Below are 25,313 nucleotides of genomic sequence, written 5' to 3' on the forward strand. Positions count from 1 at the left end.
AACGTATATTCACAGTTTCAAGAAAATCCTAAGAAAATCGATTTTCTTTAGTATAAGGACGAGAGAACGTCCTTAAGCAGTTAAATCCCCGCGAGGAATGCGGAGAATGCGGAGAACCGTTCGCCGCGCCGCGCCGGCGAGTATCTATTGTACAGATTCCTTGCCGATTGTGTTCGAACGTCCCGTTTCATGTCACATCTGCGAAAGATGAGATACTTCCGGGAAGCGAGTACTGGCCAAGTATCGAGGTGATCGCGAATGAAGGAAGTGTTTTTGAAATAAGCCTTTACATGCCTCTTGTCTCCTTATTTTTCGAAGTAATTGCCTAGGTAGAACATAAAGCTCATAATGACATCATGATAACGTTATCATGACTTTATTCATCGCTTAAAAGTTATCTGGATACGTCTAGATGACGTCATCATGATGTCATGAGTTTTATCACTTAAAAGTTATCTGGATATGTCCAGATTCAACGTCATCATGATGTCATTGAGTTTTTATATTCTATCTGGGCGCTTCTTAAATTGCAAGGATCTTTCGCATTACCAACTCGTCTTTCTCTTGAACGAAAAAAATAAATTGTCAAAATGAGGGGCTCTTGAACGAAGCCGGAGAGTGGAATTTGCGAGAGGTGAATAGATAAAATCAGAAAACTTGTGGGAAACGAGGGTCGGAATTGATAATTTCCTCGATTTCTCTCAATCATCTTGGATTCACATCACGTGAATAATTCTAATTTATCTCAATGGAGCAACATTTTGCATTCTGCGCGTGAATGCTATTACAAGTGGGGTCGAACGGAGTGCTAAGAATAGGGATTTGATTTGGTCTCGATGAATTAATGAAAGAGAGGTTCGATTGCATTAGGGAGGGGGGAGGGTGTCCTCCTTCTCTTTTAATACCTATTCCAAATGCATTACGCTTTATGCTATTGAACGATTCTGATAACGTTCGTCGACAGTTGCAGGCGCCGCCCCATATGGAGTATTTCCCAATCAGCCTCAATTGTACGCGACGCAAGGCCCGCCGCCGCCGACGTACGATCAGACCCTTACGCATCCTATGGTGAGTCATTCGCGCGTATTCCGTCCTTCGAAATTACCTCGAAGAGTTACACCAAACGTATAAATTTCATCAATGAATACCGATTCTTGTTTAGATGTATCAACCAATGTATGCAGGGCAAGGATACCCTTTGCAATATTATCCACCGGGATATCCCTTGCAATATTATCCGCCGTTAGCTGCGACAACGGCGTATTATCCCACTATGCAACCCGCCCCTGTAAGACCTACCATTATGGTACCTGTAAGTATCGATATTGTATTTCTCTAAAAAATTGTTTGTAGCGAGACTTGAATATCATCGCGCAAGCTCAAATTTTTTTCGAATTTTTTCGAATTTAAGCTTGCGCGACGGCTTTCTTCGGAAGAATCATTCCGTTATTAGCGCATCTAGTAGCATAAAGTCTTACGTAACCTGCCGATATGACTGCAGATTGCTTAACAGTAGAATATATCATTTAATAAATTATTTCGATTTCTGATCGAATTTGCTGCTAATCTGCCGGCATGCCGCAGACAGTTTGCTTACTCGAATGTGTTTATCATACTACCAGTAAAAATAACACACCGTCACATTATGCAGCATCTATATTCCGATATTTAAATTTTTTTATCTCTGTGGAGATAATAAAAAAAAACCTGGATGAATCTGTGAACCGTTCTTCCGAACTAAAAAAGATATTGGAGCTTGCCTCCAAAATCTTTCCCAAATTGTAATTATTAATATTTATAATGTTTGTTTCGCAGAATGGCTTCGACGGTACCCGGTTCGATGGTATCTCGCAGCCGGTGTTGCCACCGCCGCCACCCGGGGTGGCCGCGAACGCTGCGCAGCTGGCCGCGATGGCCGGCCACAGTGTGGCCCTCTCGCAAAAGAAGGGCTCGTTCCTGGGAGGAGGAACGGAGGGCGGTTATACCTTTTGGTAAACCACCAAAACCACCTTTCGTAACAACACAACACGCAGAAAACATACACTCCACACGTACACGCCACATTAACTATCGGAAGCGCCGTGTTGTTGAGACGACGAGATCATTGTAGGTAAAATTTCCGTTAGAGCTCTGCTTTTCTCACCTCTGCCGGTGGCAGCTTCATCGATATCTTCTAGTATACCGTGTGCGCGCGGAATGATCACACAACATATACATACGCACCACACATGCAATACATATATACGAGATATACACGCGTCACACATACGACACATATATACACATATACATATACAAAATATACATTTGAACATGATGCTAAGGCAGCAACCGTGAGAGTTCCCACGCGATTCACATACGGCGATATTTGCGATCGAGATAGAAGCGATCCAATGATCTCAAGGACACCGCCGCCGTCTTGGTGATCGATCTGCGCAACTCATGTACACTGCTGAACTGCAGAAAATCGTCCCGGCCGAGGATCATCTCGGGCACGACGACGCTCGTCGAATATCCTCGAAAGCTAATTCCTCGAAAGCTCATCGTTCTGTTGGGGAAGTCGGGAGACAGTGGGAGAGCGCTACGCGAATTTTCCGAAAGGATCCGCGAAGATCCGCGACAGCTCCGTGAAAGCCCAAGATCCGAGATACCGAGAATCCATGATTAGGACTTGGGGGCTCGACGAAACGTCCATTATCGTGGATCCGGGAATTCTGAATTTCCGCGATCAAAATTTCTTAGAATTCGAAAGGCTCTGAAAACTAAAGTCATCAAAATTCGTTGATTATTGGATTGAAGTAAACGTAGATCTCGCGTTTCATAAGTCTGAGTTTTTAAAAATCAAGGGACCCGAAGTTTCAAGGGATTGAGAATCTCAAAAGATCGCTACTAAATACTCTCCTTGGAAAAATTGACATTTCCAAGGATGTACGAACTCGGAGACTCCAAATTGTCGTGATAGAAGGCTCTAGAACGCTAAATATCTACAAACTCTAGTTGAAGGAAATCTTATCTATGATCTCGACTTTCCCAGGATTCAAGGTATCCAGGATCTAGCTTTAGTGGCTTCTATTAGTTAAGGTTACAGAACTTCGAGAATTTTAGTTGAATTTTTCTTAAATTTAATCACCGATCAAGCATTTCCGGATGAGATAAAATATTAACGATCATAACATATGTAAGTTCGCCGAGAACCGATGTTTTCGGCGACTCGCGATTTCAGGGGGTCGACGAAGACCCGAAGGCTCGAGGCAGTCAATGTGCGTTTCCACGGAGAATAGTTATTGCGAGAATGTTATTTTACGAAAGACAAACTAGTTAGATCAACGGAAGGCGGACTGATGCTATTGACAAGAAACGACATTGTCGTTGCGCTCATCGAAGCAGAAAGAAGGAAAGGATCAAGGATAAAGAGAATAGAAGCCCAATGTCGACGATTGTAGAAATTCACGAGACATATTGCGTTGATATTTATATTTAAATTATTGTTATTTAAACGATTTATTTGCAGATCCTCCTTAGAGAAGACAGAATCATCGGTGCGACGTGTTTCAACGATTTATTTTATATCTCGAGAGAGTGAGAACAAGCAAAGGGAGTGAAAGAGAGAAAGAGAGAAAGTGGAATGAGTTTTATATCACGGAAAAGCGTGCAATAAGCGTAAATTTATTGTAACAATAAAAAAAAAACGATATTAATTGAAACTGTGAACTTGTTATCACGTTGAATAAGTGATAAAAACAGAGAGTGCGAGAGAGTACATGTGCGTGTGAGTGAGTGAAGAAAAAAATAAGAATAAGTGAGAGAAAAAGTGAACGAGGGTAAACAATGAGTTGAGACAAAAATGTACCACTGCGCGATGATCAATTGTACCAGTTAATAAATGCTATGATCATGCAATTCGTTAATCGGAATTTGTTCTCTTTTGGCGAGCGACGGTTACTTTACGCGTGAGAGTACGTAAAGAAACTAACTTTGAATATTTCTAATTAAATTTAAAAATAGAGATCCGAGTCGTAGAACGGAACAAGAATGACACCGTACGTTCGCTCCACGCTATTTGTGTTGAATTGTTTTATTTATTAAAAATAGCAATATTATAAATTATATAAAAGAAATATTTTATAATTCAATCCCTGAGAAACGATATCTAAGTTAAAATTATGAAAATTTCCTGCGATTACTTACAGTTTTGATCGCAGCATTGCTGTATGTTTATACAAAGTATCGAATATTATTGAATTTTGAGAAGTTCTTGAATCTCTCATGCAATTCATATCTATTTTACGATTTCATGCAGGCCTCTTCATATTAAGATCCTTCTTTTGTTGCGCAGTCAACTGCGTGATACCAATGACTTTGGTCATTTCACCCTGAACCAATTCCAGTTTCAACAACGCGTCCAGATTTTGAATATCGTGTTGCGCCTTGCGTAGATTCTAGAAGAATTTGGATTTGAAAAAGAGATACCATCCTTAACGATTATTCTATCTGATTATATCCAGCTTACCATTCGTAGTTCGTTGTCTACTTGAGGATTCGACTTGGCAAGTTTCTTTTTCTGCGAAAATTCCTGCACGGTGAAGCCAAGAAATTCTTCCAGAATCTGAAAGGATTTCATCTCATGATTTCTCTCTTGTAATTTCACGATGAATGATTGCGGTAAGACAGCAGGAGCCTTTAAGAAATCGTCTTATTTCACGTACCTCAGAATTGAAGCAGACTTCTACGCTGGAAGTGTGATCCGTGATCACTGCCGTTACCGACCAGCATTTACCCCGTTTCGTTAGCGCCGAAGTTATGGTCTTTACTTGACCTCTCACTGTTCTGCATATTTTTTCCGTGATAGGCTCGCGTAACACATCACTCAGGACATCGCAGATTTTGGGGGCAGACAGGGGTTTGAAAAAGTTGGTAATAGGTTTGATCTTTGGCATTTGCTGTATTGTTCTCGAAGTGCTCGCCTTTAATAAAATCAGACAAGAGTGAAAGAAAAACATTAATAGTTTTAATTTAAAAAAAGAGAAAATATGGGAATCATTCATAGTAAAGAAGACTGTTATAAATATTATATTTCATTATAATATAAATATCATATACCATTGGTTTTTCGTTTTGTACCGTTTTCGTGGATATACATTTCTCAACTTCCATCGAAGAGTTACTATTCGTCGATTCCAGCAGTGGCACTATTGGCGCACACGTTTTATTTTTTAAAGGATTTCCGCCTTGTTGACTGAAAAATGACATAAAAGGTAAGTAATAAAATACGATAAATATATATCGAAAATAATATAGAAAAAGATTTATAGATAGGAAACCTCTGCGATTCTTTTGTTTTAATTGTGACGTCGCAATCGTCGAAGTCGAAATCATCATCGGAAAATTCCAAAAAGTTTCGATTCTTATGAGAACTCGTGGGAGGCGGCGATTTGCTACGAAAATTGCACGTGGAAGTTGGCGTATCATCGATTATTATTATGTCACTATTGTCAATTTTCTTAGTCTCTATTCGCGATGGGGGATCACTGGGCCTAGAATAATTGCTCGATATAGAAAATTAGAAGATAATACATAGGAAAGTAAACTTTCCATCAGAAAAATTGTGAATTTCGAAACAAATTCTTATATAGTTAAAAACAATGCCAATTAAAAGATTTCCATTTTATTGATTAAAAAATGACACAAAAAGTAAGTAATAATAAATACGATAAATATATATCGAAAATAATATAGAAAAAGATTTATAAGTAGGAAACCTCTGCAATTCTTTTGTTTTAATTATGACGTCGCAATCATCGAGGTCAAAATCATCATCGGGAAATTCCAAAAAGTTTTGATTCTTATGAGAACTCGTGGGAGGCGGTGATTTGCTACGAAAATTGCACGTTGGCGCATCATCGATTATTATTATGTCACTATCGTCAAGTTTCTTAGTCTCTATTCGCGATGGGGAATCACTGGGCCTAGAATAATTGCTCGATATAGAAAATTAGAAGATAATACCACAGGAAAGTAAATTTTGTTTCCATCAGAAAAATTGTGAATTTTGAAACAAATTCTTACATGGTTAAAAATGATGCCAATTATTACCTGAATTAAATTCATATTACAAAACTGACACTTTTTGACTTCAATACTCACCAATTCTCGAAGGGTTCAAAGTCTATATCCTGCAGCGTTTCTTCAATCATCTCATTTGTTTCTTTCCTAGCCGTTTGTCTGTTATTGCACGTATTTTCAGAGCGTTCTTGAATAGCTTCGATTTCCTGGCTCCGTCGTTCGATCGCCGTCACTGCTTCCAAGTCAATAGCTTCTTCAAAGTCATCGTCGAAAAAATTGTCGTTGTTAGATCCAGATGCTACATTCTGGCTATTATGATTCGCGATCTTGAATGGTCCGTTGTCATTGTATGGATCAGGGTTTTCTGGTTCTCCCCTGGATGATCGAATAAAATAAGAGATCAAGAAGCTCGAGATTAAAACCATCAATAAATTTAAACTCGAAGAAAATTTGACCGAGTCTTACAGAGCTCTTGCCAGGACATTCTCCGGCGCGTTGGGTTTCAACAGAGAGTCCACTTCCCCGCCAACCTCCTTGTATTTGCTGTCCTCTAGGAGAATAACACCACGTCTGCAGTCAACCGGACCAATTATCATCACCTTGTAGCCAGGAAGCAATGCGCCCTGCAAAAAACATTTGTCAAAATTATCATTCTTTAATTTAATAATTTGGATAGAGTGGTCTCGTTCATTCAAATCGGTGCAGCAATGGGAAAAGTCGTACAGTTATTTGTTTGAGTGGAGTGTACTCTATCGCAGTGACATCCTGCACGCCGTCAGTGAGGCACAGTTGCATCATTCTTCTGCCCTTGGGCTGCCACTGCTCCTTCTTCTCCTCTTCCTCCAAGGCGACTTCCAGGTTCTGATTGTCAATTTTGCGAATTTCACAAAGCTGCTTGTACTTGGAGCTCGCTATATCATACATCTTGTCTACCTATGCTCACATCGGGATGACCTGCATATATGACAATTTGGATCTCTGAGGTAAGAAATACGTATTACGATGTGACAACATCACAGAGCTCACCTGGAGGATATAAGTATCAGTCAATACAATACGTGTCTGCTGCGCCAGATTCCTCGGCAGACATCCGTTCTCGTTGCTGATCTCCCGCAGGTCACTCAGCTGCCATTGGCTCTCCACAAATTCGAAAATATGCTTGTCCGTCATCTGCAGTGACAATCACATAAGTTAATTGTCTCAAGTAATTTAGCGAACTGGAATGTTACATGTCAGCAACTATAATTATATAAGTTATAGAAAAAGAATGTCAAGAACATTTAAATATAAATTTAAATTCAATGTTAATTAATAATTAAATTAATTAATATTCTCTCTCTCTCTGCATTTATTTTTATTCTATTTTTATAAGTTGACTTTTGCACACAATATACAAATATATTTTAAACATTCAACAACGTACAAAAGGAAAAATAAGTATTTTAAAAATATCTTTATAATTTTAATATTTAATTATATCCGTGTAAAAAGTCTCTGGTGAAAATCAAAGAGAGTGTGGAACGGGCTAAGTTAGAGCCAAGCGCTGTTGACGGTGCACAAAGGTTAATTCCTTTATTCGTGATAAATTATATTTAATATTTATAACACAGAAATTGATGGATTTCATTCGAGCTAAGAATTGGCGAGTTATATGACAAAACATTTCTCGTTTGTCGTTTCCTTCTCTGAAGGTACAAATTAATCGCAATCATAATATGTTGCTGTTTTATTAATTTTAATTAATGATGATATATGTGAATCGCCAAGATAGCAATTCGCGACGCAAGTACATACACATACCTCATGAGGGTTCTTATCTTTAACAAAAAACTCGACGCAATCTCTTAGCCACGCGTCGTTCATCACATAAAACTTTGCGTTTAGCTGCCTCTTTATCCGTCTCAGTAGGTTTTCATTCATTTTCACGCCTTTGTCCCTTATTCTTTCTCGATTGCGAAGCCAGACATCATCCGCACAACAATATTGACCAATATTTGACGATACATACAGCACTGCACTTAACCATGTGTTTCTGTGCATGTGTTTTTGGAAAATTGTGAAGTAATTCTCACAGCGCGCATGCGCGAGGTATGTCCACACGTGATCGAGATCAACATACTCGTGCCACGCTCTGAATGCTCTGATACTGCCCAGAACCCAGAATCCCAGAAACTCTGGGCCAAAGTTCTCGAGATTCGTACAAATTATTTGTTTTTTTCTTTTTTTACTATTATGTATACAGATGCACAACCGTATTGTACGTCAATTACATAAAGCAGGTTAAATTGAATAGAAAAGCCCTCATACAGAGTCGAATCCTCTTTTGCGACTTTCTGAATAATTAATGAGATTAATTATAATTATAATTAATTTCTCTTTAACTTCTCTCAAAAGAATATTGCTCTACGGTTCATTTTATTATTGCCAAGAAGAATATAATCTTGGATTTGTTCGGAATTCATATTCTCAATGAATATATTGTGGGAATTGGATAAAAGATGCTATTAAATATAACAGTAAATATAATGAATAATACTTTTCTTACTTCCAAAGTGTTATCAAAAAGTATTATTTTTTAAACAAATATTGTTGCTGAAATATATTAATCTCTAATCGCAATGTCTTCTTGGTATAATAAACGATTTCTTAGCAATGTTTTTCGTGCCGAAAGATTTCAACGTCTAAATGCGTCGTATTTGATTTTAATAAAATCAGAAAAATAAAATGTACATTATTACCCCGCACACAATTGTTATATTATAACGTTATTTATTTATTTTTACAAATAGATATACATACATATATATTTGTATATGTAATAATCTTTTAGCTGTTACAACCTTCTCTACAAAAATTATATTTTAATAAAAAAAGAAGATACGAAATATTACGCTACAATGTGTTCTTTTGATATTACAGATATTGATACGAATACTTATTTACAAAAATACACCGATATATTTTTTTACTTACAATACTGAGAAAGCAAATTAAATGTAAGATACTAAATTTGTTCTTGATTATATTTAGTTGTTTTTCTGATCCAATTGAATTTAATATCGCGATACAAGAATTATTCGTGAAATTTTATCTTAGTTTTAAAATAAAATAATCTTCGAATGCTAATAAATGGTAAATATTTATTTTCTATTTATATAATGTACAACCGACTTTTACAGCAAAAGCATTCCGCGAGATTGCACTTTACGATGACGTTACAAATTACATTAATAAAAAATTCAGTAAGTTCATTGTTAGAGCGCATCTTAACTTCAATTAATTCATTTTATTTTTATATTTCAGGAGAAGTAATTAATGTTAAAAATAATCATGTATTTTAATAAATTTTTATAGAAAATGTCTTGTAAAATCGACAATTTTAAAATGCGAAATAAATAGCAAGAGACCAATTGCCTATAAATTCAATGCTTCATAGACAAGTAAGTCAATGTATCCTATAACGTTCTTATGTATCTATTAAAGCCTAAAGCGTGTCACATACAAACTGGCTGCTTGAAATCTAAGAATTTCTTAATCTTCCTTATTTGCTCGGGCTGTCAATCGTTTAGAGTTGAGACTTGGAAAATACATGTATTACCATACGGCATTATAATGCTTACGATAGTAATGGGAATATATTACATAATTTATAAAACACCTGAATCACAATATACATTAAAGCAATTTGTCATTACTCTCTAAGTCGCGCCAATCTCTGCGTTAGTTCGTCCTGCTCCTGACTCACTGCCGTCGAAGTGCCAATACTGCCGAGCTGACCCGACGGAAGTTCCATGTTCAATTCCAATCTGTACAAAGATAAAGTCGGTCATATTTCATGATAGTATTTTAAATATTTGAAATAATTTGCATTGTGCATATAAAATGAGAATTTCAGCTTTGTCTCAGCTATAGAAAGAACTTTGAAATGGTAGATAAGAAATGGATTCTTACCCAGCTTCATCCGCAACCTGCTGCATCAGAGAATCCACGTCGTTCTGCGGTACATTAGTGGTTGTGGTTTGCGACATGGCATTCTCCATGTACGAGCTTTGCACATCCAGATCCTCAAACTGGCTCTCAAACTTGTCCATGAGCCCGGAGATCTTCTCGAGGTTCATCGATTTCATCGCGGCGTCCATAGCTTTGACAACGCCGGCCATCGACTGGGTAACTTTGCGAGTTGTCAACGCGGTCTGCACTCTACTGGCCACCGCGTCCACCCTGGCGCTCATTCTGAGATAATTCAAGGCCTGATTCTTCTGCCGAATTGCATTCTCCGCGTGGATGCGTGCGCCTTCCATGTTACCCTTCTGTATCGCCTTCTTGATCTTCGTCTTCTCCATCTTCTCCTCCTTCTCGCATTTCTTAGAATTTCTCTCCAACTCCTTCACCGCAAACTTCAAATTGAACAGGTTCTCTGCGTATTACTGTCAAGGAAAAACTGTTCTCGTTCGCGCTACAAGGCTTCTGCAATTCTTTGTTTACCAATTAGGAGAAGCTACAAGGCAGTATTCATATAATCCGATCTTATGTTCAAGATTGTCTCAAGTATGATTTCAAGATGTTCTACAGTCATTTCATTGGTCAAATGGAGTCTTAATATTGCTCAAGACTAGATAATCTTGAATTTAAGATCGAATTATGAATACTACTCATAATCTAATCTACCCAAGTACATCATTAACGAACGTAACAATGTATTCTAGAAAATTATAATTTTTAGATTTATCAAAGCATCTTTTGACGATGTTTTCATACATATCGCCTCGAATTTAATCCTGTAAGGAAACGTGCTCCTATACCGCTCGTATAACGAGACGTTGATGCATAATTAGAAATTTAAAGGATACTTTCCATCTGAGAGACGGACATGGTTGACTGTTCGGCCCCCGTTGTGATGAGACTGGAATTCTAACCTCAAAGGTAAGCTAATCCGCTTTTAGATTTAACGCCGTTCCGTGAAAACTGGGGGGAGGGGGGGATTAAATTCGTCACAAACGAGCCACGTGATATTTACAACGGCACGTTATATGCCACGTGAATTTTACGGAATGCACAAAAAATGCTATCTTCCGATTGACATGACGGAATTCACGGACGACGGATCGACGGATCTGCTCAAGAATACATTACTCATCGGCGGCCTCGGCGCTCATCGTCATGAAGTGTCGTCACTGTCGTCCAACAGGTGGCAGCACCATGCCTTTTTTTTACGCTTGTTTATTCCTTTTTTCTCAATAAAAAATTAAAACAAGCTTATCACGTTTATTTTTGTCAATTGTCAATGCGGATTCTAAGAATTAGAAAAAGATAAATAGTAAAGATAAACCGAGGTTAAAAGTTCATTGATAGAAATGGAAATGTTTATTCTATCAATGCAGATTAACTTTTAATCTCGCGGTTTAATTTAGTTTTTATCTGTTTCTAATTCCTAGAACTAGAAAAAGATAAAAAGCAAGTTAAACTGAGAACAAAGTTAATCTACAGCGGAAATGAGAACATTATCTAAATAACTGTAGATATTTAAGATTTTAATAGTTTTTAATGTCAAATGTTTATCAGCCAATATATACAATTGATAATTAAAAAATTAAATGTATTAAATAACTTATTAAATAAATAATAAAAGAATGTTAAGTTTAGTGTTACGTAATTATTAATTAAAACAAAATTAATATTATATGATTAAACATTTAGAAATTTGAAATCATATTAATCTTGATTTAACTTATTTTATTATTATCTTTTTCTAATGCCAAGAATCAGAAAAAGATAAAAAGTTATATAGTTAACCGAAATTAAAATTAATCTGCATTGATAGAAATAAGGAAATAATTGCCGATTAACTTGTTAAATAATTCCTACGATATTTTACTATCATGAATTATCAATTATCAACATTTTTTCGATATACAGAAAAAAAATAAGAAGATTTTACGAGAGACTGAATTATATAGTTATAGAAATTATAAGTAACCGATTCTGTCGATCGGAGTAATCGCCGATTGAGTTAATCGGAGATCGATCAGAGTTATATACCCCTGCAGAGTTCGCGAAGGTTCAACTAATCAAGAATAGATGATAAAGATATAGAAAAAGGGGGCATAGTGCCGCAAAGGTATGACCGCGGTCGCCCCCCCGAGCCGAGCCGGAGCGCAGGTCGCACGCAGGTGCGCGCCCATGCGCGGAGGGTCGGAGCGTCGCGACGCTCTGCGGTCGCGTCGCGGTGGCCGCACACGGCGCACACACCGACACACCCCCGCCCGCCGCCGCCATTTGCAAATCGCTCGCCAAGGGCCAGCGCACGGCAGGCACGGCACACGCGGTTGCCGTCCCACGCCGTACGCCGTCCGCCCCTCACGAGCCTAGCCTAAAGCCCGTTCACCGGCGGTCACGCGATGCTACGACGCTCCGAGCCCGCCGTCCGTTAACCGTCTCTGCCCGGCCGCTGTCCGTACGCTGCTGCGTGTAGGTGAGGGGTGAGAGTGGTGTGGAGTGGTGTCGCGGTGACGAGGGCGGGGGGGAGCGTGTGCGCGCGCGCGTGGCGTGAGTACACACACGTGTGTGCGTGAATACGTGCGTGCGTGCGTGCACTCGTGCGGTGCACTCGTCCGTGCCTTGCGTGCGTGCGTGCGTGCGTGTTCCGTGTGTCGCGCGCGCTGCGCCGAGCGGCCGAATCGTTACCCCTCCCTTTTATCCCACTTTCTGTCCTCCCCCCTTTTCTACTGCTCTCTCTTTCTCTCTCTCACACACTCTCTCCGTCCGTCTCTCCTCTCCGTGCGTCTTTCTCTCTCTCTCTGTTTCTCTTCGTCCCTAACCTAATCTAACCTTCTTTTGCGGCTCGAGCGCTCGGCAGATTAGATCGCGGCGCACGCGACGAGTTTATCCGCGACCGTTCGCCAAATGTGATTCCGCATCGGCCATTCGGAGTAGATCACCGGCGTGGTTCTCGTCGACGGTCAGCGTGCCTACGGAGAAGCCGTCTCGGATCTTTCCCTTTCCCCCTTCCGCCCGCCTTTGCACCACCGTTTTCACCACCTCCGCGCAGCCATGGCCTCCTCTAACCGCGGCATCCAGATCGGCTCCGGCTGGTTCCAGACCAAGATTAACCTCAGGCCGCAGCACCGGGGCGTTCACCTCGTCACCGAGGAGATCCTCAGGCAGGTACCTGAGCTCTGCCAGTTTTCCATTGGTCTCTGCCATATCCAGAGTGAGTACCACTAACCTATCGCTTACGGCCTCATTAAATTAAGTTAGTTAACAACAAGATTTATGTCAAAAAACTGGAACTCCCCCCCCAGTTGGAGACATAGGCCGCAATCCATTTGATGCTACAAATTTTTTGAAGCGTTCTTCTCCTCCCTTCATTGAGAATCCTTCAACAAAAGAGAAGAAGAATGCTTTGAAGCACAGCTAGAGTAATAAGTTTAAGCTTACCCCCAACTCTTTAAAAAAATGAAAGCTTGATCAAGTATCTGTACTTGACTTCATGTGTAGTTTAACGAATTGGTGTCTAATTTTCAGTGCCAATGTGCACTGTTCGGGGAATATGTACACATATATTATTATAAGAAGGAGCAACTTACAGATATCTCTTTGCGAAGCGATAAACATTAAATTCGTTCTTTTCTATAGTTCTCCATACCTCAGCTAGTTTAGCATTAAACGAGAGCTGGGATCCAGACGTGAGAGACGACATGGAGATGATGCTTAACAAAATAGTTCCTGAAGGCTTGGAGTACAGGCATAGCTGCGAAGGACCCGACGACATGGTAAGTCCAATGCTTCCGAAGATATTTCTTTTTTAATACATGTTTTTTTCTTTGGGAAAGCAATATTACACTTTGAATGTAATTCTCTTCATACTATAGTGAATACTCTCGCATAGAACAGTAAAACTTGCTTGTAAATACTCATGTATGTTAAAGCAAATGTGATTGGCTTCTTTATTAGATATTTTTCAATAATGATGCATATTTTGGTACGTTTTAGCAGATCATGTAAATTAATTCGGTTGAATAAACATTTTTATAAAGGAAAAGGAGATATATATTATATTTAATGAAGAAGCATACTTAAGAGAATCAATTCTGTGAAGAATTTCTTTGATTAGTGCGACTCGTGAATTACTTGAAAGACCTGCGAGACGACGCTGAATACTTTCAATGTTTCACAGCCGGCACACGTGAAGGCCTGTTTTCTGGGTTCATCGCTGAGCATCCCGATCACCGATGGCAAGCTTGCGCTGGGCACGTGGCAGGGCATTTGGTTAGGCGAGCACCGTGACCACGCTGGCAGCCGCAAGCTGGTGGTAACGTTGACCGGTGTCCTGAGGGACTCGGCGCGCAGTCCTCTCAGCCCGGTCAGCCCTATCGCGTCTACCAGCAGCTAGGACCACTCGCACCCCCGAAGGCGTGGCAAGCGTCAGCCGCGCGCGTCCACCTCGAGCGACTCGAGCTAGCAGCCGCTTTAAGCCCTAGTCAACTTCTAAAAGAGTACAATCTATTGAGGAGAAGTGAGCCGGAGTACCTCGCGGACTTACCTATCGCTCGGGGATAACCACCGTCAGTAGCGATCAACCGCGTCCTCGACACGTTTCGCGTCGAGTGGACAGATCGGGGATCGTGCATCGTTCAAGACTTCTGTGCGCGCGTGTATGTGCTTCAGGGTTTTTTCATTTGTGTCTCCGACATCGTCGTTCCGCATGGATATTCTTTTTCATTCGTGTGACGATAAGCCGTTAGGGTTGTTGCAAGAGTTTCGTAGACGGAGAAACCCGTGGAACGATAGGGTTTTGCACCTGGATGTTACCCTTGCAACTTGGGAACCCAGATTTTAAGGAAACTTTTTTCTCTAAATGGTCACATTAATTCGTAAAAAGTTTTTGCATTTGATATTCGAAGATATAGGAAGCTGAAATATTTGAAAGCTCTTTCATGTTTTGAGAATTTTGGAATCCGAGAATCTCGGAGGCTAGAATCTTTGCAACAACTCAGAATGCTTCTCTCTCGTTTCTTCATTTCTAATATTTTTTTAGCTCGTGTTGATCACGTTGGACATCCACATACAATAATAATAAATAATAGTAATAATAATTATAATAAATGAAGACAAATGGATATAAAGAGATAGGGAGAAAGAGAGAAATGAAGAAAAAACTGCCACGGCAGATGCGCGCATCGCACGCGTCTCATGTAAACAAAACGAATTAAACGCGAGTATCCAACACTCTTCCGCCTCGCTCTTGAAGAGAAAAGATAGCGAAAAGCGAGAAAGACACGCTCTAAGGAAGGCAATTGAGGAAAAAAAGACAGGGAAAGAGAGACGGAGAACGAACGAATCTGCATTCCGGTAACGCGTCCAATACTCCGAATTTACGTAGCTTTATGTAGGAGACCCTTTTGTATAAACGAAGTTAACGAATACGAGCAGCCGTGCAGGGACTCGCACTACTCGCAGTATCCTTTTTTACACTCTGCTATCTTTGAGCTGTCCAAAAGTGAGAGACGAAGAGAGGGATGAAAGGAAAAGAGAATAAACAAGAGTGAGAGAGTGTAAGGTACGCGTCGCGGACTTTCTGACTCGCCGCTTTAAAAAAAAAAAGACGATTAGGAGCTAAATCAATCAATTCAGCTCGTGAATAATGATGTTTCTATCGCATTGGGGGGTGTGTATATGTATATAAGGGGAAGGGGTGACGATTCTCTACCTGTGCGCGTTTCCGTTAGAGTTATAAGGTATGTTATATCATGGGCACATAGCGCGATTACATCCTACGTGAATTATAGCGCGTGTACAGAGTGTGCGAAAAATTTCAGTGTAAAAACACCACACGGGGAAAGTTTGCGAAGAACCAAGTAATGAAAGTACAAGCGATTTTTCTTTCGAGTAATAACTTTTTTTTTTTTTAATACACTAGAATACTATAAAGCGTGGAAAAGAGTAAAATAGTTTGGAGTTTCGTCAATTATGTAGCTGTAATTAAAGAGTCATCTCCATCGATGAGTCACGCGATAGTGTTAGGGACCGCTGAAAATGATATGTTAATATTGCCTGATTTATGGATAGATTCTTTAATAGCAGCTTACGATTTGACTGAATCTTGTACTTAAAAAATTATTCCTCGGTATTACGAGATCGTGTGTATTTTCTGTTACTTAATTCCTCGCGATCTTTCCTGCCGAAGTGTCTTCGTGCTCGAATTTTTATGGCACTCTGTAAAATTTAAAGCAACGTTACTATATACTCGAAGAATCGATTGCATCAACGTCGATCACCTTTTCTTTCATTGTTCGTACTGCAGCAACTGTAATTGTCCCGTTGAGTCGCGAAAAGCTCGACGTTTCATTATTTTCCAACATCGAAACTTTTGCAAATTGCAAAAAAAACTTGATTGTCCTGCGTTACGAGATGCGATTTAGTTCAGACGTTTCTTCAATGAAGAATCGGCAACTCTCTCGATTGTCAAAGAGACCGCTTGTCCTGGGGAGGGGTCGCAAGTACGTAAGACATCCGTTTTTCAAGGATCCTGCACTGCGGTGAATTGTAACGTTGGATCGTCGCAAAGATAGCGCGGTTTCGGGGGGAGTCTTCTTTGAACTTTTGGCCTTTGACCTTCTTGGAAATGTGAAGAGTTCTAGTCACGCTTTCGGTCCTCGAGGGTCTTGGGAAGGGTCTCTGGGCGAGTACGTACGATTTTACTGCGTTCTCTTTTTCTCGCGCCGAAAGGTCATCGGAAAGGAAAGAGCCGAAGGGGTCTTCGCGACGAACCGACAGAGCTACTTAACACTTACACGATGTTATTAACCGATGCTTTAACTATGAGCTTGCTGCTCGAACGGGCTGGCAGACAGGCAGAACAAAGACGTTGTCGTTGTTTAGTCGTTAATCCTCAACATACATAGGCGTGCAAGAAGAAAAAAAAAACCGCGTCGTCGTCCATTAACGTGATTTAAATGGACCTATGCTTTAATGTAAAGTACGTCTCTATCTATACAGTTCACATAGCTTAAAGGAAAAAAAAACATTATCGGAGCTCAAAGTATAATGTAATGTAATGTGATGTAATGGTACACTGTCGAGGTTATCGTACGTGTCGCCCCTTCGAACATACGCAAAACGAGGGCATGGGGGAGACGAGGAGAAGACTCGTACATTGCACAAAAAGGAGAAAAAAAAGAAGCGCGTTATCTTCGGTCCTCTCTGCGGTTCCTAGCGCGACCTCACGAATGCGACCTTAGGTTCAACAGCCAGCCGGTTCGTGATTTAAGGCAAGGCGATTAGCGATTTTAATCTGTACACATTGCATATTGTAAATAATAACGGTTTGCTGAACTCAAAATGAGGATGCGTTCTCGAGATTTTAGGAGGTATACGTTATATATTCAGCGCTGTAGGGAGCCACGGACTTCCGGTTCGGACTTGCCTTTCAATCTCTCGAGCAGCGTTTTTTTTTAAGTTCTTGCCATTGTAGATAATTTTTTTGTTAAGAAAATCATATCCCAGAATCTTCGCGACGATCTCTCGAATCTTTTAGAATTTGAGTGTGCCGACTTAATTTTTCAGATCTCCGCATTGTTAATTCTCTTTACGCAGGAAACTCTTGGGAATTTCTTTGGAAAAATTTTGTTTCTCAGATTCTTTCATTCTTAAGATTCTTATATAAACGTGGATCCAAACGGAGGTCGGGCTCCTTCCAACGCGTTGTGAAAGCTATAAAAATTACGGTCAGTTGTTGTATTTGCCAAAAAAATGGATTTACCATTGAAAGAGATAAAAAATTCATTTCCAAGCGTAGGCTTCTGCTTGCGCGCAGCGAACGCGGATCTAATTATTGCAACGCATGCAGGCTCCGTCAGTCCCTCTTTGCACTCTTGCGTAAGTAAAAATATTTTCTACCGTTTAGAAATAAAGAACTGTTACAACACAAACGTCTATAGCACATTGATATACATACGATATCACCAATTATTAAAAATACTGCCGTTCTACGTATAAAATATTAAGGTAAGACCATTCGAAAGTAAATACCTCAGAAGATATTTCATATTTTGTGGTGGAATATTTTATGATTTCATTTATCATAAAAATATGATAAAATATTGTGCCATAAAGCAGAATATGAAAAAAAATATTCTGCCATTTAGCAGATATTTTATCATAAAATATGACAAAATTCTGCTAAAATATTTTCGATGGTTCAAATTAATATTTTTACGTGTAGAATAATACCTTTTTTCCTCAAAGTCCTGCAATTTTGTTTACTTTTTTTTCTAATATATATGAACTCGTAAATGCCAGCGTGGAGTTTGATTTGACCCATATTTTAATTTATTTATATTTTACGTGCAAACAATATTTTTTATTTGTAATTAGTTATAAATTGAGACATGTTTTGAACAAAATAATTTTTAAGTATGAGAAATGTTTATGCATCTGGATCAGTTTGATCCCCACGTGAGCAATTACGGGTTAATATATTAAATAATAAATAGATTAATAATAATTGTGTGTATAATTAGATTAGAGCGGCAAAATTAACGATAATTTTATATAATGTAGTTAAAATGAAAAATTTTTTATCGGGTACCAAAATGTTTTACTTTCTTCCGTACGTGTGTTTTCGGGTTCTTTGTTTTGTAATGGTTTATTCTTTTATAAGTAGTGGCAATAGAAACATTCCAGTAAAATCCTGTAGTATTCTACTAACACAATATCCTGTTTCCTTCCTCTGCCGCGCAGAGATTAAATGATATGGTAAATTATTAGAAGTTAATTACGTTGTATCGTCCATCTAATACCTAATGGTTAGACTGCGGATGTTATATAAACTATTCAATGTAAAAATTATATCTTAAAATCATCTTACAAAGAAGCAAGCATCTGAAATATGAATCCCCTTATTTAACTTCGCTAGAGATATATATTTGCGTCCGCAGTCTGCTAATTATATTCTTACGTATATGTAACATTATACTTTAATGAATATCTATTACTTTGTTACATACCGGGTTTTTTTTAGAACATTTTTTAACCGAGGTAGGTAAAAAAGATTATCCAAACAAAACAAAAAGTCATGATAATGTCAAAGTGACTTTTAATAATATAATCATTTTGACGTCATCATTACTTGTTATGCTTGGATAAGAACATAAGTATATTTGAAAGTTTACCAAAGTGTTACAGTCCGATGATTATAACGGTGATGATGAGATGTCGATGTGGCAGTGGCGGATGTTAATTCGCTAAGGATGAAGATGGTTTATCTTCCGCTGATTGAGATTAACCCAAGCCAGCCTCTGATGATCTGAGAGTCAAATGGCTTACTTTACGGTCACAACTAAAACAAACAGTTTGCGCAGTGAAGAAATGAACACAACTAGCAATTGCGAGACGAAACTTTTAAGCTTGAATTCGGGCGATCGTAAGAGGAAAAAGAAAGGAAATTACACAAGAGAACTTTCAGTGTTTATGAAATTTTATATTGTCTCAGTAAATAAACGCAATTGATCAGAATGCTTCGAGAGTTTATTGACTGAAGGTCAATTGGAAGGTACATTGGCGATGTGACTCGTGAAGTCCAACGGAGGCTTACCGTCTGGCTTCCTGGTCTCGGATTCGTTCGGGTCCTTGTAGTTTTCCGGGAGTGGATGGGGACCCGGATGAGTCAGATCTGACGTTTTCTCTTGAACCACCTTGAAAGAAGCCTTGATGTTGTCCAGCGCGTTCCCTAGACCTGTCTTAATCTGATTGAATTCCTGCGTGACCAAGGACAGGCGGCCGAGCAGGTAGTTCAAATTCTCATCCACCTCCGTCATGCGTTTTGTTATCTCGCCTACCTGTAGAATTCCGAATATTCAACCGATTAGTTTTGCAATCTTTGGGAAGTATTCAAGCGAGTAAATTCAGGACGATATGCGTTGGACATTATTCAGAACGAAGACCAAGTTATCCGCGATTATCTAGCCGTTAAGTTTGCCACAAAAATGGGTGCTACGTGAGTGATTCGGATACATTTGAGTAATGTTCAGATAATGTATCGATGCAATGATTTATGCAATGATCCATTTAACTTATTTTACTTTATATTAATTCTCATTATTTTATACTAAATGTATGTTTTATCTCGCATCTTATTACCTTGTTCTCCATTCCACCCATAGTAGACGTCGTGCCGTTAACATAGGCTTCGTTCTGTTGATGCAGCTTGTCTAGAGCTCGAGCGCTTTCCGTCATCTGCTGGTACATCACATTGATCTGCCGCCAAACCTGCAACGAAGGTAGTAACAACAAATCCGGGGAGCGGCCAGATCAGTCAGCAAGTAACAGATCTTTACTTTGTTCATTTCTAGTTCCATCTTGCTGGTAAGGTTCGCCAAGGCACCGTTCTGGTTATCCATGATATCATTCGAGATTCCGTCGAATCTTTGACTAAGAGTGCTGTTAATGTTGACGCTCTGGGTCTTCACCAAATCGCCCACTTCCAACAGGATCTGATGTACGCCATACTCCACCCTTTTCTTCGTGTCCAGCACATGATCGGCCATAGAAACCATCACGGACTGGCCCTTTTCCAAATCCTGTAGCTCCTGGTTAACGCGTTCCGCATTGTTAGCCAGGTCCATCCTGTTAAGGAAGTTCAAGCTAAATTAAAAGGAAGGGCTACACGATAGGGGCTTGTATTTAACGCCAAATATGATCCCCCGACTCCAATCCTTGTCTGTTTAACATAATTTGATATTCAATAAAAGAAGACGACCATGTTTAGCGTTTATAATTCTAGACGACACTCATGGGATTTACCGTAACGCCGCCACCGAATCCTTCGTTTCTTCTTTGCTCTCCGTTATTTTATCTCCGATATTATCGATACCCCGTGTAACGATGTCCTTCAACGCGTGCTTAGCTTCCTGCAACATAGCTTGCGTCTCGTTGTGGAGCGCCTGCACTTCGTTTATCCTACATCGTAAAGTGGCAATTAGTATCGAAGTGTTAAGGATGTTACATGTTCTCGTATTCTTACGGAGAACGTCAAAACTATGATATCAAGAGAGTCGAGTACAAAATGTTACCTGGGTAATTCTCGTAATTTTTCAGAGGTGCCCTCCAGCAGTTCTTGCACTTGCACCAATGTCCTGACGTGATCCTCAAAAGCTGGTAACGAATCCAATTGCTGTTCCGATGGTCTCTCTTGAACGTTCTGCGTCATCTGTTTCAACTTCTCTAGAGATTTCTCTAAATCTCCGATCTTAGCGGTTACATACTGCACCTACGGTCCGAAATAGATTTACATTGTTTAAAATATTTAGTGTGTACGAGGAAGACGTAGATTACTTTTATCACAAATGAGTCACCTCCGAGGAGATCGTATGCGTCTTCTCCATCAGCGTAGCTGATTCTTTGTTCATCTTCGCTACGTTATTATGCAGACCCTCTTTGAATCTCGCAACCTCTTCCATCAATTTACTCTCTATTCCACTCAGCTTGTTGAGAACATCGGGAAGATTACCGTCCGGAGCGGACGTGACCTCCGCGCGATTGCCTACCTCCGCTACCTTGTTTTCGATATTCGTGAGCCAGCCTTCCAAGCGACCCTCCAGATCTTCCAGACTGTCCACGGTCTTTTGCATCTGTATACGCTCCCTCTCGTCCCTCTGCGCGAAGAAACACCGTCACGACATTTTAAGAATTAATCGCTTTGTCTTTTACTGAGCGAAATACGAGTGATCACCTGTGCGATCAAATGTTCTATCCCCGAGATTCTCTCGTCCAGCTTGGTCAACTGCAGCTTCAGGCCGTCCACGACGGACACGCGCTTCGTCAGGATGGTTATTGTCTTTTTCAGTTGCTCGCCCAGCTGCCGTTCTCTCGCCTCGTGCCTCTCCAGCTTTTCCGTATTCTCTCGCATCATGTGCACCAGGCTCAACATAGCGTCCTTAATGTCTTCATGACTGTAAAAATTGACATGATCATTTATAAGACAGGATAAATATATAATATCATTGAAAGTTATATTCTGTAATTTTTAAACAAAGAAGTGCCATGTTCGAAGTATTAAACTAGTAGAGTAATCGGATACATACGTTATTTCTCTAGTGTAGCTAACGTCGATGCAAGAGCAACACAAGAGCGTCAAAACAACAAGCAGTTTCATTGTCTTATTGGCGTTGTCTGTCCGAGGGAACTGTTAATCTGCAGTGTTGTTTTGCTCGGCGGCGTTCGAAGTCGATCGAAGAGGTCCCTTCGACGATGAGCGCTTGTCAAATCTGATCGAGAAGATAAAGGATAGGAAATCAATGAACCTACGCCGTATAATGATGACGAACAAAGATGCCACTATTTCTGTAAGCTACACAGTGTTCTTTCTTCCTGCGTCTAATTGAATGCACTGCCATCGAGATAAGAAGAACGCAGGTCACTTACGATGACCCCGGGAAACCGTATAGAGAGAAATCATCAGTCACAATAAATTACTCTTAATCGTCAGTGGTGGCCACATAGATCACAGTTCGGTATTTCCAACGTCTCTCAACGTACGTAAAAGAAATCATTTCATTCGTTTGCTTAATTGCATGTTAATACGTTACAAAAAGTTTATGTTTATATAGACAGTTTTATATTACTTAAATATGACTTTTAGCTTTAAACAATGTATAATATAATACTTTCCTTTACATTAAAAATGTTTTATTTTGAACTATTCTCTTCTAAATATTTTGTCGACTAAGGATTAATTAAATTGACATTTTAGAATTTTATTCTCTCAATATTTCCAATTTTCTCTTTTCTTTTCGAAGTATTATAATTTTGACGATTATTTCTTACGTATCAATCTCTGAATTTAAATATAACTAATACTGTTTAAATAAAAAAGAAATATTAATATTTCTCAAGTTATGATATGTAGCTCTTGGAGCCTTTCTTCTGTAGATGGAAGTGACGAAGGGATGAAATGTATGCAGCTATTTATAGACACACGGATTCCTCCGAGGAGCCATATGGTCATGCATCATAGCCATCAAGCCATGTGTTTCAAGTGCAACACATTTGTTTTGCCCTTTATATAAAGTGCGCAAGCAAACGCGAAGCAAGTCAGTTGCTCTCCATTCGAGAGAATCCATCAACTCTTTCGCTGTATTTTAAACCAAGTGAACTTTAATTTAATCTTTACTGTAAAATGTCATTTTCGTCAAATATAAATGTAACTTGACGTATAAATAAGAAGCTAAGTTCTTCCTTTATCTTTTTTGAAAGAAAGAACTTATTATAGTTTTAAAATTTTCATTATTACACTTCTCACATATCTTTTAATTGTTTTTAAAATTAACTAAAATTGGTAATGGTTCTCTCTTTCTTTCCTACATTTACATTAACTTACCAGAAAATTCATTCGATATATATCATATCTGATACATAAATAATAGAACGCAAACAATTTAGATTTGAAACAATGACACTTTTACGTTTGTATGTGCTTTTGTATTTTTTAGGGCAGAATTATTGAAAGGGCAAGATTCTAATATAATTTCTACAGTAAAAACATAAAATATCTCTACATAACTATTAATAAAATAATAAAGATTCAGAATGACAAAAATTTAAAAAGTCATAAGGAGTAAGAATTTCATAATTTTTGTCGTTTCTATGTTTTAATTATTTCTCTTAATTATTTTCTTTATTTTCTTATATATACGAACAGATATTATACAAGAGAAAAATAACATACATAGACATATTTTAGATATGAAAAATTGTTTTCCGAGTACACAAGGATTATTTTGCGTGCAAAGAGAACGCAACGTAACACAGCAAGATTCGAAGAACAGATCTAAGATATATAAGAGCCCATAAACCCAGTTCTATTTCCGCGCGTAATTCACGTTTGACCTGTTGTTAAGGTAGTGTGTGTCTTGATATATAATTGAAAGAAAAAAAATCGTATGTGATCAGACATGATTAAACAACAAGATACTCTTATAATTTGATTGAGAAGCAACATTTTCGCGAATCGATAGCGTCAAATTCCAAGATCAGCAAATGAGTTTTGTAAAAACCCGCGGATATAAAAGGAGATCTGTGATTGCGATATGAATCGCGTGCGTGTAAAATAAATGGATATCCATATGGCATTTATAAAAGCGATTGAGCGAAAAAAGAGAGGGGACGAAAGAAAGAGAAAGAGAAAGAGAGGGCAAGAACACGAAGATGAGGGGGAAAAAGAGCTGTAAAACGCGACGCAGCAGCCAGGTGAAAAAGTTCACTTGCTCCTTTTTCATTCGTCCGCGTAAGAACCGCGTAAGAGGAAGAACTGCGTGAGAGCGTTCGATCGAGAAATACCAACGGCTCCTATCGACATATCGAGGACGATTCGACGGGCTCGATTTTTGTTTCGGCGCGCGCGAAAAAGCGCGGATCGGAACGAGCGGAATCGGCGCGTCGCGCGCGTTCGATCAGCTTTTTACTCACTCTCTAGCGCGCCGCTGCTTTTCTGGCGTCTTCCCCCCCGAGAACGAAAACGCGCGGCAGGAATGCAGTCAATTGGCGCGGGACGAACCGTTTTCCGACGCGACTAGCGGAGAACTGCGAGGAGCCGATCTCGCGCTGGCCATTATGTAGATATAAGGATTTTTAAAAATCCGGCCTAGTCGAATTACTCGCGCGGCGTTACCAACCTTACGTTGCGCTCTTTTGCGGCGTCGCCGCGCGCGCGCCGGAAACGTTCCTCCGGTTCCTCCGCTTGAAGATAGCTTCACTTCCGGGTCGGACGCATCCTCGTCTAGAATAATTCGTACCCTGTGGCTGTGACTCGAGACATTTATATTGAAAAGAGTGATAATGGAAATTTAGCTAATTGTCAAAATTTATGGAAATTTAGCTAATTGTCAAAATTTATAGACAGTCGGCTTATGATATAATATCAATTTTATGATTTATTATTATATTCTGTCGTATTACAGACATATATACACATATATTTAGGATCCGATATATAATATTCAATTTTAATTTAAAACTGCAATTTTGTTATTTGGATTTGATTATCCATGCGAGTGACAATTAGGGAAAAAATGCAGTTTCATGGTAATATATACAATATTATTGCGTTGTAAATTCTTATTTATTATTTATTTATTACATATGTATTAGTACAATATTCGGCAATTGAAAAATTGATATTGACCGTCGATAATATCAATATCTTCAATTATCTCTAGGCTTCAATTATCCCCGGGGCCCCATTGATAATTACA

General features: G+C 39.2%; 5 protein-coding genes across 11 annotated transcripts in view; 2 read left to right on the forward strand and 3 right to left on the reverse strand.

Moving 5' to 3' along the window:
- LOC112452006 (DAZ-associated protein 2-like) overlaps positions 1 to 3,908 on the forward strand; it is a 16,225-nt gene extending 12,317 nt beyond the window's left edge. The window contains exons 3-5 of one of the 2 annotated variants that reach the window (XM_025011999.1): positions 971 to 1,068; positions 1,163 to 1,312; positions 1,816 to 3,908. In XM_025011999.1, coding sequence (XP_024867767.1) covers positions 971 to 1,068; positions 1,163 to 1,312; positions 1,816 to 1,995 — 428 coding nt within the window. In that variant the 3' untranslated portion in view covers positions 1,996 to 3,908. Of the gene's footprint in view, positions 1 to 964; positions 1,069 to 1,162; positions 1,313 to 1,815 lie in introns of both variants that reach the window. The other variant, XM_025011994.1, reaches the window with a different exon arrangement.
- Positions 3,909 to 4,005: 97 nt separating this feature from the next.
- LOC112451975 (recQ-mediated genome instability protein 1-like) lies at positions 4,006 to 8,793 on the reverse strand. Of its 5 annotated transcripts, XM_025011950.1 has the most exons (11): positions 7,864 to 8,793; positions 7,090 to 7,233; positions 6,787 to 6,996; positions 6,529 to 6,686; positions 6,145 to 6,438; positions 5,760 to 5,966; positions 5,322 to 5,534; positions 5,101 to 5,236; positions 4,707 to 4,964; positions 4,511 to 4,606; positions 4,006 to 4,439 (listed from the first exon to the last, which is right to left on the reverse strand). In XM_025011950.1, exons 1-11 carry the CDS (start codon positions 8,101 to 8,103, stop codon positions 4,293 to 4,295), a joined length of 2,103 nt encoding a protein of 700 aa, XP_024867718.1. In that variant the 5' UTR covers positions 8,104 to 8,793; the 3' UTR covers positions 4,006 to 4,292. The 5 variants fall into 5 exon arrangements, with proteins under 5 accessions (XP_024867718.1, XP_024867726.1, XP_024867735.1 ...); XM_025011958.1 differs by lacking the exon at positions 5,760 to 5,966; XM_025011967.1 differs by lacking the exon at positions 7,864 to 8,793 and having other exon boundaries at positions 6,787 to 7,017; positions 7,090 to 7,181.
- A 387-nt stretch (positions 8,794 to 9,180) lies between these two features.
- LOC112451962 (charged multivesicular body protein 1b) lies at positions 9,181 to 11,197 on the reverse strand. Its single transcript, XM_025011924.1, has 3 exons — positions 10,914 to 11,197; positions 10,015 to 10,480; positions 9,181 to 9,869 (listed from the first exon to the last, which is right to left on the reverse strand). The coding sequence occupies exons 1-3, from the start codon at positions 10,933 to 10,935 to the stop codon at positions 9,755 to 9,757; spliced, it is 603 nt and encodes a 200-aa protein (XP_024867692.1). The 5' UTR covers positions 10,936 to 11,197; the 3' UTR covers positions 9,181 to 9,754.
- Positions 11,198 to 12,650: 1,453 nt separating this feature from the next.
- On the forward strand, positions 12,651 to 17,993 carry LOC112451968 (UPF0047 protein YjbQ). Its single transcript, XM_025011938.1, has 3 exons — positions 12,651 to 13,273; positions 13,699 to 13,835; positions 14,240 to 17,993. The coding sequence occupies exons 1-3, from the start codon at positions 13,114 to 13,116 to the stop codon at positions 14,453 to 14,455; spliced, it is 513 nt and encodes a 170-aa protein (XP_024867706.1). The 5' UTR covers positions 12,651 to 13,113; the 3' UTR covers positions 14,456 to 17,993.
- A 244-nt stretch (positions 17,994 to 18,237) lies between these two features.
- LOC112452028 (centromere-associated protein E) lies at positions 18,238 to 24,656 on the reverse strand. 2 transcript variants are annotated; one of them, XM_025012031.1, is made up of 10 exons: positions 24,529 to 24,656; positions 22,146 to 22,328; positions 21,794 to 22,013; positions 21,417 to 21,716; positions 21,135 to 21,331; positions 20,866 to 21,021; positions 20,400 to 20,688; positions 20,203 to 20,331; positions 19,658 to 19,901; positions 18,238 to 19,402 (listed from the first exon to the last, which is right to left on the reverse strand). In XM_025012031.1, the coding sequence occupies exons 2-10, from the start codon at positions 22,214 to 22,216 to the stop codon at positions 19,386 to 19,388; spliced, it is 1,623 nt and encodes a 540-aa protein (XP_024867799.1). In that variant the 5' UTR covers positions 22,217 to 22,328; positions 24,529 to 24,656; the 3' UTR covers positions 18,238 to 19,385. The 2 variants fall into 2 exon arrangements, with proteins under 2 accessions (XP_024867799.1, XP_024867788.1); XM_025012020.1 differs by lacking the exon at positions 18,238 to 19,402 and having other exon boundaries at positions 19,523 to 19,901.
- Between the last annotated feature and the right edge of the window lie 657 nt (positions 24,657 to 25,313).

Source organism: Temnothorax curvispinosus, unplaced genomic scaffold (genome assembly GCF_003070985.1).
Source record: "Temnothorax curvispinosus isolate PA1 unplaced genomic scaffold, ASM307098v1 QBEX01000261.1, whole genome shotgun sequence".
Taxonomy (NCBI): Eukaryota; Metazoa; Arthropoda; class Insecta; order Hymenoptera; family Formicidae; genus Temnothorax; species Temnothorax curvispinosus.